Genomic DNA, 15049 nt, shown 5'->3' with positions numbered 1-15049 from the left:
CAAAGGAAAGTCTTGACTTCAGTGAACTTATATTTGGAGGAAAGGGCAGAAACAAATAGATAATAAAAAGTGCTAGGTTATCAAAAGCAAACCCCACTGCAAAGAAAGCGATATGCTTCCCATTTAATACACGATAATATGACTCTGAGATTCCTGGAAGAAGATTCTGAGGTTCCAAGGAAAAATTTAAATTATTTAAACCTGGCGTTAGATGCTATGCTCTTTTGAACAAGTTGCCCTTAAGCTAAATAAGGCTACCCAGAGGTTAGTAGGTAGAAAGGCCAACGTTGATCCTGACCTGACATTGAACTTGATAGTCTGAAACCTTTTAAGGTGACTGACAAGAATAGCAGGTGGAATAATATTAATTCAGAAATAAACCAGCAATAAGTCGCTTCAACCTCAGTTCCCAAAGGCCTGAGTTGGCCTGTACCATTCTGTACTAAAAACTAGAGCCAATGCTTCATGGATCCACAGAATACCAAAGAAAAATTAGAACTCTCTTCACCACGCATCTTTTTTTTATTAAGTAAAATTTCTTAGAAGAGTTTACAGAAAGGAAAGGGAAAAATACAAGAAATGTAATGGCAGAGTTCAAGTTAATTAGAAAAATCTTTTATTTCAAACTGTAAGTAAGTATATAAGTCAAATCTAAAAATATTTTTAATAATGCACCTTTACTCCAAAAATTATAAAAACATTTACTAAAATTTTTTTCTAGTAGTTCAACTGTCTTAATCTTTAATATTTATATTGCCAGAATGATAAAATCTACTCCAGTCTTCCATTTCAATGAGAAGTTAAAAGGTGTAGCAACTTGTTTTAGCTCACAGGCTCCATAAAAAGAAATCAGACATGCATGCACAATTAGAATTAGGCTATTTTTATATATTACCTTAATCATCAGCTAAAAATCAGAAAATTAACTTGCCATTTCACCTTGTAAGTCTGTTTCTGGGACTGCATCTTAAAGAAATCAAAGATGTACACAGAGATTCGTTTACAAGATTGAATGCAACATTATTTGAAAGTCCTAAGTAGGGGTCAACTAGGCAGAAGATAAGCCATTGGCAAATGAGCACAGTCCATCCATCTCTCCCTGGGCAGAGTAAAAACAAAAGAATATAGTAGTTCTTCCTATCAACTCAGGGCATTCACAAAAATAAAGAAAAAATTGTCCAGACCCCAAAAATAGTATCTAGCCTGCTTGTCCTGAGTGATCACGCTGATCTGCATTCTTGACACGGCCCATAACAATATTTATGCATGATCAGCGATGTTGCCATCTCATGACACAACATTCCTATCCCTGCATGTCTTCTCCCAAAGTGCACCTGGAGGAGAGTCATCCCATCATGGACCAAATCAACTACACCAGTGTGAAGGAGTTTGTCTTCCTGCAACTCACTCCCTTCCAGGAACTGGAATTCTTCTTGTTTGTGATCTTTCTTCTTGTTTACATAACAACCATTTTGGGGAATGCCCTCATTGTCATCACGATCACCTTTGAGTCCCGCCTCCACACACCCATGTACTTTCTTCTACGGAACAAATCAGTCCTGGATATCGTTTTTTCTTCCATCACTGTCCCCAAGTTCCTGGTGGATCTTTTATCAGAGAGGAAAACCATCTCCTACAATGGTTGCTTGGCACAGATCTTTTTTTTCCACTTTGCTGGAGGAGCAGATATTTTCTTCCTCTCTGTGATGGCCTATGACAGGTATCTTGCAATTGCCAAACCCCTGCACTATGTGACCATTATGAGGAGAGAGGTATGGGTAACCTTAGTGGTGGCTTCCTGGGTGGGCGGTGGTTTGCATTCAATTGTCCAGGTAATTCTAATACTTCCACTCCCCTTCTGTGGCCCAAACATCCTGGATGCCTTCTACTGTGATGTACCCCAGGTGGTAAAACTGGCCTGCACTGATACCTTTGTTTTGGAGGTCCTCATGATCTCTAACAATGGACTGGTGACACTGCTATGGTTCCTCTTCCTGTTAAGTTCCTACACTGTCATTCTGGTCATGTTGAGATCTCACTCTGGGGACGGAAGGAACAAGGCCCTCTCTACCTGCACATCCCACATCCTGGTGGTGACACTGCACTTTTTGCCCTGTGTTTATATCTACTGCCGGCCTTTCACTACTCTGCCCATGGACACAGCCGTGTCCATCAATAACACTGTCATCACCCCAATGCTGAACCCAATGATCTACACCCTAAGGAACCAAGAGATGAAATCAGCCATGAGGAGACTGAAGAGGAGGCTTGGGCCTTCAGAGAGCAGTAACCTGGGGTGAGCAGTGAGATTAACCATAGACACCTAGACTGATTTTGTTTTCCCACACTGCGAGTCTAAGAGTAAGAGAAAGCTACCTTTTGCCTCCCAGTCATTTCATTGTATATTTTCATGACTAGTCAATTCTATTAGAGGGAATATAAGAACAAAAGGGGGACCTGTGCTGTGGCGTGGCGGGTAAAGCTGCCAGCAGCCTGCAGTGCAGGCATCCCGTATGGGTGCTGGTTCGAGTCCTGGCTGTTCCATTTCCAATCCAGCTCTCTGATATGGCCTGGGAAAGCAGTGGAAGATGGCCCATGTCCTTGGGCCCCTGCACCTATGTGGGAGACCCAGAGGAATTTCATGACTCCTGGCTTTGGATCAGCACAGCTCTGGCCATTGTGGCCATTTGGAGAATGAACAAGCGCATGGAAGACTTTCTCTGTCTCTCTCTGTCTCTCTCTGCCTCTGCCTCTGCCTCTGCCTCTGTGTAACTCTGCATTTCAAATAAGTAAATGAATCTTTAACAAACAAACAAAAGGAAGAGAAGAGATTGAACAATAAGCTCCTGGGCTTTTGGACTAGGGAGAATATCGAAGTCTAAAATTGATATCAAGTTTGGGCATTTGACCTAGCAGTTAAGTGCCAATTAGGGATGCCCACATCCCATATTGAAGTACCTGAGTTACAGTCCAGCTCTGCTCCCAATCCAGCATCCTAGTAATGTATATACCCAAGGAGGCAGAAGTGATGGCTCAAATATTTGGGACCCTGCCACTCACATGGGAGACCTAATTGAGTTCCTAGGTCCCAGCCATAGCTTTCATAGGAATTTAGAAAGTGAAGCAGACAATGTGTGATAGCATTCTCTTTCTCCTCCCACTTCTTTCAACATCTGTAATTAATCAGCCAAATTTTCTTTTCATTTCTTTTTTACTTATATAAGGTGAAAAAATTTCACGTATTTCATATATACAGATTTAATAGCATAGTGATACTTCCATCTCTTCCACCCATGCAGAAATCAAATTTGCCCATCACCATTGTTGAAGAGACTGTCCTTGCTCCAGGGATTGATCCTAGCTCCTTTATCAAATATTAGTTGGTTATAGATGTGTAAATTGATTTCTGGAGTTTCTATTCTGTTCCATTGGTTTATATGTCTATTTTTTTTTTGCCAGTACCAGGCTGTTCTAACTGCCGTGTAGTATGTCTTGAAATCTGGTATTGTAATACCTCTGGCTTTGTTTTTGTTGTTTAAGATTCCTTAGGTATTCAGGGTCTCTTGTGTTTCCATATGAATTTTAACATCATTTTTTCTATATATGAGAGTAATGTCATTGGTATTTTGATTGAGATCACATTGAATCTGTAAATTGTTTTCAGTGGTATGGACATTTTGATTATATGAATTCTTCCAATCCACAAACATGAGAGATTTTTTTCATTTTTCCATATATTCTACTTCTTTCTTTAACATTTTATAATTTTCATCACTGAGGTCTTCCACCTCCTTGGTTAAATTTATTCGAAGATATTTAAACAAGTTTGTAGTTATTGTGAAGGTGACTTATTTAACAAGCCCCTTGTCAGTCATGGCATTGTCTGTATATACAAAGGCTATTGATTTTTGTGTGTTAATTTTCTATACTATCATTTTACCAAAACCTCTTATGAGTTCCAATAGTTTCTCAGTGGAGTCATTTGTGCTCCTATATATAGAATCATGTCATCTGCAAACAGGGATAATTTGACATTCTCGTTTCCAACTTGTATCCCTTTGATTTCTTTTTCTTGCCTAATGGCTCTGGCTAAAACTTCCAGAACTATATTGAATAGCAATGATACAAGTGAAAATCTTTGTCTGATTCCAGATATTAGTGGAAATGCTTCCAACTTTTCTCCATTTAATATGATGCTGGCTGTGTGTTTGTCATATATTGCCTTGATTTTATTGAGGAATGTTCCTTCTATACCCAATTTGCTTAAAGTTTTTAAATGAAAGTATTTTACACTTTGTGTTTCTGTGTGAGTGCAAACTGTTGAAAGCTTTACTTAATATATCCTAAATTGATCTTCTGTATATAAAGATAATTGAAAATGAATCTTGATGTGAATGGAAGGGGGGAGGGAGCAGGAAAGGGGAGGGTTGTGGGTGGGAGGGAAGTTATGGGGGGGGGAATCCATTGTAATCCATAAGCTGTACTTTGGAAATTTATATTCATTAAATAATAGTTTAAAAAAATGAAAGGATGCCGTATCCTATCAAATGCTTTCTCTGTATCTACTGAGATAATCAAATTGTTTTTATATTTCAATTTGTTAATGTGATATATCACATTTATTGATTTGCATATGTTGAACCATCGCTGTATACCAAAGATAAATCCCACTTGGTCCAGGTGAATGATCTGTATGATGTACTGCTGGATTCAATTAGCTAGTGTTTTGTTGTAGATGTTTGCATCTATGTTCCTTAGTGATACTGAACTATAGTTTTTTTTGTTGTATCTTTTTCTTGTTTTGGAATTAAGGTGATATTGGCCTCACAGAAGGAGTTTAGGAGGAGTCCCTCACTTTCAATTATTTTCAAGTCATTTGAGAAAAATTAGAATTAGTTCTTTAAAAGTCTGGTAGAATTTAGCAGTGAAGCCATCCAATCCTGAGCTTTTCTTTGTTGGGAGGGTCTTATTACGATTCAATTTCCATCTTGGTTGTTGGTATGCTTAAGTTTTCAATGTCTGTGTGCCTCCATTTCAATAGATTGTATGTGTCCAGATATATACCCATATCTTCCAGGTTTTCCAGTTTGCTGGCATGTAGCTGTTGGTAGTAATCCTTGATAATTCTTTTTATTTCTGTGATATCTATTGCTACATCTCCTTTTTCATCTGTCATTTTCTCTCTCTTTGATTTGGTTGGTTGGGCCAATAGTCTATCAGTTTTGTTTTCAAAAAATCAGCTCTTCATTTCACTGATGTTTTGTATTGTTTTTTGGGTTTTGGGTTTTTTGTCTAATTTTAATTATTTCTTTCCTTCTACTAATTTTGTATTTTGGTTGCTGTTTTTCTAGGTCCTTGAGATGCATTGATAGCTCATTTATTTGATGCCTTTCCAATTTCACTTTCCTCTAACACTGCTTTTGCTGTACCCCGTAAAAGTTTTAATAAATTATACTGTACTCTTCATTCATTTACAACTTTTTTTTAAATTTTCCTTTTGATATCTTCTATGATCCACTTTTTATTCAGGAGCATGTTATTCAGTCTCCATATGTTTGCATATTTTCTACAGATTCTTAGTTTGTTAATTTCCTGCTTCATTTCATTGTAATCAGAGAATATATATGGTACAATTTCAATTTTTATGAATTTGCTGAGACTTGCTTTATGGCCTAGAATATTACCCATCCTAGAAAGAGTTCCATGCACTGATGAAAAGAATGTGTATTATTCAACTGTGGGATGATATGTTCTGTAGATAGCAGTTAGGTCTATTTGGTCCATTGTGTAGATTAGCTCTGTTGTTTCTTTGTTGATTTTCTATCTAGTTGATCTGTCCATTGATGAAAGTGGAGTGTTAAAGTCCGATGTTACCACTGTGAGTCTGTGTCTCCCTTTAGATCTATTAACATTTGTTTAAAATAGCCAGGCACCCTCTAATTGGTGCTTATATATTTATTATACTCACATCTTGCTGAATCAACCCCATAATCATTACATAATGCCCTTCTTTATCTCTTTAAACAGTTTTTGTGTTGAAGTTTATTTTGTCTGAAACTAGGATGGCTACATATGCTCATTTTTGCTTTCTATTAGCATGGAATATCTTTTTCCATTCTTTCATCTTCAATCTGTGTGTATCTTTTTTGGTAACATGTATTTCTTGTAGGAAGCAAGTAAATGGGTCTTGTTTTTTAATCCATTCAGCCAGTATGTATCTTTTAACTGGAGAGTTGAGGCCATCTACAATCAAGATGACTATTGATAAGTAACGACTTGGCCCTGCCATTTTTCCATAAATATTCCTATTGCTTGTTTTAGATTTCCCTTGTAATTTTACTAGGAGATTCTCTGCCTTAACATTCTTTCATAATGATGACTATCTGTGTTTCTGTGTGTAGCACAACCTTAATCATCATTTGTAAGGTGGATGAGTGGTGACAAATTCTCTCAATTTGTTTGTTATGGAAGGTCATTATTTCACATTCATTCATAAATCAAAGCTTTGCAGGCTACAGTATTCTGGATTGACAGGGTTTTTCTTTTAAGACTTTGACTATGTCTGTCCATTTTCTCCTAGCCTGTGGATTTTCTGATGAGAAATCAGCTGTCATTCTTGTGGGTGCACTTGGGCCATCCTCAACTGCCTTCCCGGGCCACAGCAGAGAGCTAATCATGCCTATTTTTGTAATCACACTCTCATGTCCTCTTTTTCCAACTGATCAGTGCCCAGGGTTAGCCCATAGTGGGTACAACTCTCACCCATGTTGGCACACAAACCACAAAAAGAATCTATGCAGACCTCAGTGTGAGCATGGAACCCTCCACACTGACCTACCCCAGGCAACCAAGCTCCAGCTCCAGACATACTGACGCCAGACATACTGATTGCCCAGAAACCCAGCTATAACCACATGCTATTGTGCAGTCACAGAATTCCCACAGTCACACATGCAAGGCTCCCACAGTCACGGGGTGCAGAGGATCCCCTCTCAGCCCCAGGAGCACACCCTGTCCACAGAGAGAGCAGAGACGTTCCCAAAGCCAGCTGCCTATGTGTGCTCTACTTCGGCAGTTTGAGTTGTGGAGCCTATAACATGCTGAAATCATGGGAGCACCTCACAATACTAAGTGGGTGCCCAGCCCCTGTAAACTCTTCCAGCCAAACTCAGTGAGAAACATGGATCTTTCCCTCTGGTAAAATCTCCCATAATGAATGCATAGGAGAACAGCCTGCATCTCCCCCTGGGTTCCCAGGTGCCATGATGGGGTATGAGGAGAAGGAAATGTGCTTTTTCTTAGCTGGATTAGGTGGGTATTCTGTCCCCTGCTAGGTTTTCAGGCCACACTCAAAGTAAGCATGGTCCACAAAGTTCTCCCTCATGCAGTATCACCATACTCATGGGCTTCTGAGGTCTGCTCTCACCCAGCTCAGAAACTGACATCTCCTCTAGCCCCCAGCTACAGGAGCTGTGTTTGGTGCCCCAATTGCTGCTCTGCATCCACTCTTTCCACACTGCTCTATGGCATCCCTCTTCTTTCAGTATAATTTCCACTGTAAGCGTCTCTCCAACTCTCCCCTGGGAATGCACTTCCTCCTCTTTTCTTCTGCTCCCCTTCCCCTGGTAAAAATCAGCATGTCTTTTCCCTATTCACTCATCTTGGAATCTTCAAATTTTCTTTTTAAAAAATCAAAATTAATAACCTAATGCTCTTTCAGGGTTGTTTGTTACCCTTAAAGCAACACTTAACTCACTTTCAACCACCTGTTATATGGAAATAAAATTACTCATAAGACTATCATAATAAAATAATCAATGTTGATAATGTGATAGTTGCAAAGGTTAGCACTACTCCTAGCATTAAGCAGGTATTCAATTACTGTTTCTTATTATCTATCCTTATTTCTAAAAATGCATTTACAAAGAATATAGACATACTACTTCATTCATGATTTCTTATGTGACTGTTACTACCAATCAATTATCAAAACAAGTTGTGGATTTTATATTTTGAGTGCAGATTCTTAAATATATTTCACCCATTAATGAAAAAGAAGGAATATTTTAAATTGTGTTCTCAAATTCAATGGACAAATCTATACATGGACCAAGTATTTCCTGTTCTTGGGTATAATCTCAAGAGTTATCCACTAAAATTAATCTCAAAAGTAATTTTATAGTTTGGGGACATAAGTGCATGAAATCCACTACTTATTTTGTACTAACCTGAACTTTTTTATCTCATCTTTCCATTTTATGCCTAGGGCTTTTATGACTGGAGCAAAAGTATACATTTTGTCTGGCTACGCATAAGCAATTCAAAAAAAGTTATTGTAATTTTAAAAAACTTTCTAAGAAATAATTTTAATGCCCTAAAGGGCATTAATTTTTAAAATACAATATTTCATAGTAGCAAAGAAAACACATTGATTCCAGTATTATTTTAAAAAGTAGCCATTGGATCATTTTTGGAATCTACCTCTCTCCCAAGGGAAGATTTCCAAGAGAGTAGATACGCAGACAGAGATAATGAATTTCCCTTTCCCACTGTGGTCACTTCAAAATCCACTCTTCAACCTCTAATAGTCATTCAAAAGTAGATTTCTTGAAGTAAGGAAACTCAGGAAATAATACAGTGATCAGTTTTTGGCAAAATACCAAATTGTTATGATGCATCAATATTTGGCCAGGAAGTTCCTAGCGGCAATCCACATCTGTCATCCTCTAAGATAGAGACATTGAGCCAAGACTCCTGATCACATCACAGTCTTCTCAATCTTTTTAAAATTACTGCCTCCAAGGAGCTTTCTTTAAGATATTTTCTGAGGCTGGCACTGTGGCATAGCAGGTTAAGCTGCCACCTGCAGCATCAGCATCCCAAATGAGCACTGGTTCAAATCCCAACTACTCCACTTCCGATCCAGCTCTCTACTAATGTGCCTGGGAAGGCAATGCAAGATGGCCCAAGTGCTTGGGCCTCCGTACCCACTTACGAGACCCAGAAGAAGCTCCTGGCTCCTGAGGTAGGCCTGACTTAGCCCTGGCCTTTGCAGCCATTTGGGAAGTGAAACGGTGGGTGGAAAATCTCTCTTTCTCCCACTCTGCCTCTGCCTCACCCTCTTTGTAACTCTGCCTTTCAAATAAATAAATAAATCTTTTAAGAAAAACAGATATTTGTCTTAATTTCCCATCTCACAAGAAATTTAGTGCCGAAGATACAACATATGTCTCTTTATGTACTGAGGCCCTTTGAAGAAACACGCATCACTGTGACATCTAAAAAATTTTTGGCTCCCCCAAGAACCAGTTGTTGTTCCTTTGGATATGTTGTCTTGATTAAGAATGAATGATATTAGATGTTTCCACATTCTAATATTTTCTTAAAATTCAGAGACCTACAGAATAGACAGTTATGTCTTCTAGAATATTGCAAGAATTTCAAAAGCAAAGAAATATGGGCATTGGTAACATGCTCCTGTGTGCACCTGTGCACACACACACACAGATGCATACACTTGCTTGCAGCACTGATGTGGGAACTGTGTAGTAATTCCCACTGGAGCTCTGTTACCAGGAGGCTGTCTGTTCTATTCCACACTCACGTTCAATAAAATCCCCTTTGCTAATGTTTGTATCGGGCATGTGCCTGAGATACTAGTGTACCTAGAAGGACATTGTGGGACAGGCAGAAGAGCTCAGATGATGTGACTCTGCTTCTGCCCTTTCCGATGTAAAGGCTGAAGAGAAGACACTGAAGCCTGGCATTAACGCCTTCAGAAGGACTTCACCTTCAATTACACCACTGGCATACACACCAAGACCCAGGTATGCAGTCTCAGATGGTGTAAATTCATGGTTGGACACTGAAGGACAGAGATAAGGAAATGGTATTGCACTGTCAGAGTGTGTGATGTTGTGGGTTATATGTGAATGTCATCAGCATAAGCATGTAACAGATATATAATACACTGCAAAAATATTTTAAAATGTAGTGAAAGGAAACAAATACATGAATGTATTTGAATGTTAAGTATCAGGAAATTAGAAATTTCTTCACGAGAAGGAGTCACCAAGATGGTGTCAGTAGGGTAAAAAAAAAATAAAAACAAGTTTGCATTTGATAGAAAAATGGAGGTATGCATAAAAGGAGATGGGGATTTTTTTCAGTCTGTGATTTGCCATGATGTAAAACAAGTTCTGCCTCTAAAAACATGATTTAACCCCAAATTCCCTTGAAAACAGTGGAGGCTTTGAAGGATACCTCAAATGCACACTTTTCCTATAGCTCATGGGATTTCCTGAGGCAACCTTGTTCTGCAACTCACTGACCCAGTACCAAAGCTTCTGTTCATATTGATCAATTCACATACATTGAAGCAAAAGTGACCCAGTTGGTTCAAAGACCAGTTTTTCTTTTTAGAGTAGCATTTTACATTTTGTAGAAGTCTTTATAAACAACTTTTTATGATAGGGGAGATTCCATTCTCAGGAGAAAGGAAAAGGAACCACGTTCATGTGTTGCATACTATGTGCCAGGAACTTTGCAATTTACTCCTTATTCTACCTAATGAAGTAAGTGTTAAGCCTATGGCTTATACAGGAGGCAAGTGAAAGAAAATAAAGGAATGCCGGCGCCATGGCTCAATAGGCTAATCCTCCACCTGCAGCGCCGGCACACCGGGTTCTAGTCCTGGTCAGGGCGCCAGATTCTGTCCTGGTTGCTCCTCTTCCAGGCCAGCTCTCTGCTGTGGCCCGGGAGTGCGTGGAGGACGGCCCAGGTGCTTGGGCCCTGCACCAGTATGGGAGACCAGAAGCACCTGGCTCCTGGCTTTGGATCAGCGCTGTGCGCCGGCCACAGCGGCCATTGGGGGGTGAACCAACGGTAAAGGAAGACCTTTCTCTCTGTCTCTCTCTCTCACTGTTCACTCTACCTGTCAAAAAAACAAATAAAAAAGAAAGAAAATAAAGGAATTTCCCCAGAAAACAAAGGAGAAAGAGGCAGAATTCCAACCCAGCAGAAACTTACTAGATCAAGAACCAAATTTCACCTAGCATTCCTGAGGCCAAGTCAAGAATTTGAGAAAAATAGTTTCTTAGCTTGTGCTCATTAGGACCTATCTTACTCACCCAGATTCCAAGACTATACATATAAGGCAGGATCTACACTTATCACTCAGGTCTATTAAAAAGGGTTTACTGAGAACCTAACATGTGCCTCAGACAGAATAAGGCTTTGATGACACTAGAATGAATGAAACACTCAGCAGGCAGGATGAACTGGGGTTATAATAGTGAAATTATACAGAATTAAGGAGAGACAGGCATAGAATAAATTGGGTGCAAAAAATTTTTACAGGTGCCAGAAGAGTCAGTGGAGGGAATGACAGAGACACAACATGGGATCTAGCTGGGGTGTCAGGAAAGCTTTCACAGAGCACTCTAGACCTGAGTGTGTAAAAATTGATATATGCCAAGACAGAAAGATGACATATTCTGAGCTGGGGAGATTGTGGTAGATGGAGGGGGTAACAGGATCACAGATCCAAAACATGGTCCAACAATAGTTTGCCTAACATTTGAGCCACTGAAACAAATCACTAAAGGAAACAAGGCAGATAACACAAGATGTAGGAAAATCTTGGAAGCCATAAAAGGAGTATAACTTTTCACCTCTGGACAATACTGAACTTCTGAAAAATCTCAAAGTAATAAAACAATGTCAAAAAAAATAAAATAAAACAATGTCATTTATGACATAAAGATATTCCTGGAAATGACACAGGATGAATTAGAGAAATGTAGGTCAAAGAAATGGGGGCCAATTAGGGAACCCTTGCAATGTCCTAAGGAGAGATCCAAAGTGTTTAACTGAGAATGTAGAAGAGGAAACAAATTCAGAGAAGTGAAGAAAGAGGAATCCCCAAGAAAGCTCGTTTTGCATAGTATACTGGTTCCTTGAAATATGAGTCGTTTGATACAAGTCTTTCAGATGCACGACCTAGCAAAAGGTGATGTGGAAGTAGCTGTGCCCACGGAGGCTGGGTGAACAGAGGAAGCAACTCAGCAATCACAGTTTATTTATCCACATAATTTCTCAGGTTGTGTTTACTCATCCCCTGCGCAGTGCTTCCCAGCTGGCCCTAAGCTGGAGACCATGTATTTATGCAATGGTGCCCGGTGACTCACACGGATGCTTGGACTTAGGTTGGGTTTTTCTCAAAGTTAATTCTGTCACACTGCCACTATCATAAGTCTTCTCAGAAATTGAAATGACATTGATGAAAAATGTGTTGGGCTATCAAAGCCTAACATCACCACTAGTTTACTCTGTGACCTTCTACACACAGTTTAAGCACATGGGGAATTTTGTTTTTCCTTAATTGATCCTTATGGATCTAAAGGCTTCTCACTTCTGAGTCAAATGGGTAAAAAAACAATGAATTGAGAATTCTCTCCGTTGGATTTTCCCCTCCCTGTCTGCCTAGGACTTCATAATAAAAGAACCTACAAGCTACAGCAGGGAAGAGAGTGATCATCGTAAATTCCATCTTGTGCTAGAGTGAATGTGCTGATTTGTACTCTGCTGGGAAGTGCAAGTCCCAAACTGAGCAGACAATACTTAACATTTATAGGAAGGGAGCAAGAGGAGATTCAGCTTCACCTGTACTGCCTACAACACTGTGTAGGCAAATGTCCATGCCCAAACTTCAACCATTTTCTTCCTGAGTAGAGCCATCTGTATCACCATCCTCACCATATTCTGTGTGTTAAAGGTCAACATTTATCCCAAATCTGAGTATCCACTAAATGAAACAAAAAATTAAAGAGAAGATGTGTCCTTACATATTGTGTGAAAAATAATAGAAGCACAATGACTTAAAATTCCATTGTGATAGAGAAAGGAAATTGAGAGAGTGATGAAATTCACCATTGAAAATGCTGTAAAAGTTCTGCACAGATTTCCTTATACATATTACTCTTGAAATTATATATTTTGAAACTGACAAGTAGAGTGATAAAATGTAGCCTAGCATAAATTGCCAGAAGCAAATTGTTGTATTTCCCTTCTGCTGCTAACTTTTTGCACAAATTTGGAACATTAATTCAGATTTAGTGGGTTCTGTTTCATTATTAGTGAAGTGAAAATAATACATTCTCCTCTAGCCTTACAGGATATTAAGAAATATTATTGTAACTAAGTACGCTGTAGTTTTTAAATCTGTAATATGCAGTTCAAACAGATCCCTATCATGTTGTTAATGAATGTGTTATAAAGCTTTTAAGTCATAGAAACAAAGTGGAAAGTCAATAAAATGAGAGTTGTTCTGATTCATGAAGACACGGAGAGCCCAGAACTCCATCCATAAGGGCTTTCTTAAGGTTCCCTTTTTCAGCAGCTTCTACAGGTGTATGTCTACCAAACTCCTGGGCTCCTGATGAGTAAGAAAACAAATGATCTAGTCCAAACTACAATTTGTACTAAGAAGAAAACTAAGTCAAGCAGAATCGGTTGATTTTCCCAGGTAATACAACAAGGTACGTGACTGCAAGTTCAATTTCTGCATAAGAGATAAACCTTCGGGTGATTGCATTGTCTCAGTAATATTAGTGTTCCCTTCAAGGTGTGGTTGGAGGAAGAAACACCACACGATGGCTCTGGAAAATTACACCGTGGTGAACGAATTTATTTTTTGTGGACTTACCCAGTCTCAAGAGCTGAGTTTACTCTTATTTTTCTTTTTATCCATGATTTATGTAACAACTGTGTTATCAAATATTGCCATTATGGTCACTGTGACCTGCGAGTCTCGGCTCCACAGCCCCATGTACTTCCTGCTCCGTAATCTCTCTGTCTTGGACATCTGCTTCTCCTCAGTTACTGCTCCAAAAGTTCTGGTGGATCTTCTTTCAAGGAGAAAGACCATCTCCTTCAATGGCTGCATCATACAGATGTTTTTCTTCCACCTGCTTGGTGGAGCAGATATTTTTTCTCTCTCTGTGATGGCATTTGATCGCTACATGGCCATCTCTAAGCCCCTGCACTATGTAACTATCATGAGTAGGGGACGATGCACTGCCCTCATTGTGGCCTCCTGGGTGGGGGGCTTTGTCCACTCTATCGTGCAGATCGCCCTACTGCTCCCACTCCCCTTCTGTGGACCCAATGTTGTTGATGGATTCTACTGTGACGTTCCCCAGGTCCTCAAACTTGCCTGCGCTGACACCTTTACTCTCGAGCTCCTGATGATTTCCAACAATGGCCTGGTCACTACCCTGTGGTTTGTCCTTCTCCTTGTGTCTTACACAGTCATCTTGATGATGCTGAGGTCACACACTGGGGAGGGCAGGAGGAAAGCCATTTCTACCTGCACAGCCCACATCACCGTAGTGACCCTGCATTTTGTGCCTTGCATCTATGTCTATGCCCGGCCCTTCACTGCCCTCCCCATGGACAGAGCTGTCTCCATCACTTTCACTGTCATCATCCCTGTCCTGAACCCCATGATCTACACCCTGAGGAACCAGGAGATGAAGTCGGCCATGAGGAGACTGAAAAAAAGACTCATGCTCTCTGAGGGAAAATATCCTCATAATTGATTGTGTATCAAGATGCAAGTATATAATTGAATTTATTTTCTTCCAATATTAGCTATCAAATATTGGGACTCATCCATGCACGGACTATCAGCTATAGTAGAATGGCACAGACACAAATGATCAATGACTTGAAACACAGGTATTGACAAGTTACACCTGCAGGACGTGAAGCAGAAAGAACAGAGCTCTTGAAGAATAATTGTCATGCTGTCAGTTATTCTGCAGAACACAAATGTGAAATATAATAGAAATTCATGGGTAAAAGATAATGCTGTGTATCCAGACATGAAGGCAATACCAGGGACATCTGTCTCAACATAGTAGGCATCAACAGTAATGAGTCCCAGATCATTAATAGGTATTCTTGACTACTTACTGGGTATCTACTATGTACTAACACTTTTGTTAAACATTCGTCTCTATCACTTCTGCTTTGTCAATCAATCTGG

The 15049-nt window shown here is 39.6% G+C and overlaps 2 protein-coding genes across 2 annotated transcripts; both read left to right on the top strand.

The window, feature by feature from the left end:
* The first annotated feature begins 1355 nt into the window (after positions 1 to 1355).
* Positions 1356 to 2300, top strand: LOC133764193 (olfactory receptor 4D6). Its single transcript, XM_062197869.1, has one exon. It carries the CDS (start codon positions 1356 to 1358, stop codon positions 2298 to 2300), a length of 945 nt encoding a protein of 314 aa, XP_062053853.1.
* Positions 2301 to 13652: 11352 nt separating this feature from the next.
* LOC133763599 (olfactory receptor 4D11-like) lies at positions 13653 to 14600 on the top strand. The gene has a single exon (XM_062197400.1). The coding sequence runs from the start codon at positions 13653 to 13655 to the stop codon at positions 14598 to 14600; it is 948 nt and encodes a 315-aa protein (XP_062053384.1).
* Positions 14601 to 15049: the final 449 nt, after the last annotated feature.

This window comes from Lepus europaeus, chromosome 7, assembly GCF_033115175.1.
Source record: "Lepus europaeus isolate LE1 chromosome 7, mLepTim1.pri, whole genome shotgun sequence".
Lineage (NCBI taxonomy): Eukaryota > Metazoa > Chordata > Mammalia > Lagomorpha > Leporidae > Lepus > Lepus europaeus.
Note: the sequence above shows the minus strand (reverse complement) of the source record. Positions and strands in the feature narration are given on the sequence as shown.

Bases quoted from the DNA above. Each gene is read 5' to 3' on its own strand.
- LOC133764193 (XM_062197869.1), top strand. From the start codon at position 1,356: ATGGACCAAATCAACTACACCAGTGTGAAGGAGTTTGTCTTCCTGCAA.
- LOC133763599 (XM_062197400.1), top strand. From the start codon at position 13,653: ATGGCTCTGGAAAATTACACCGTGGTGAACGAATTTATTTTTTGTGGA.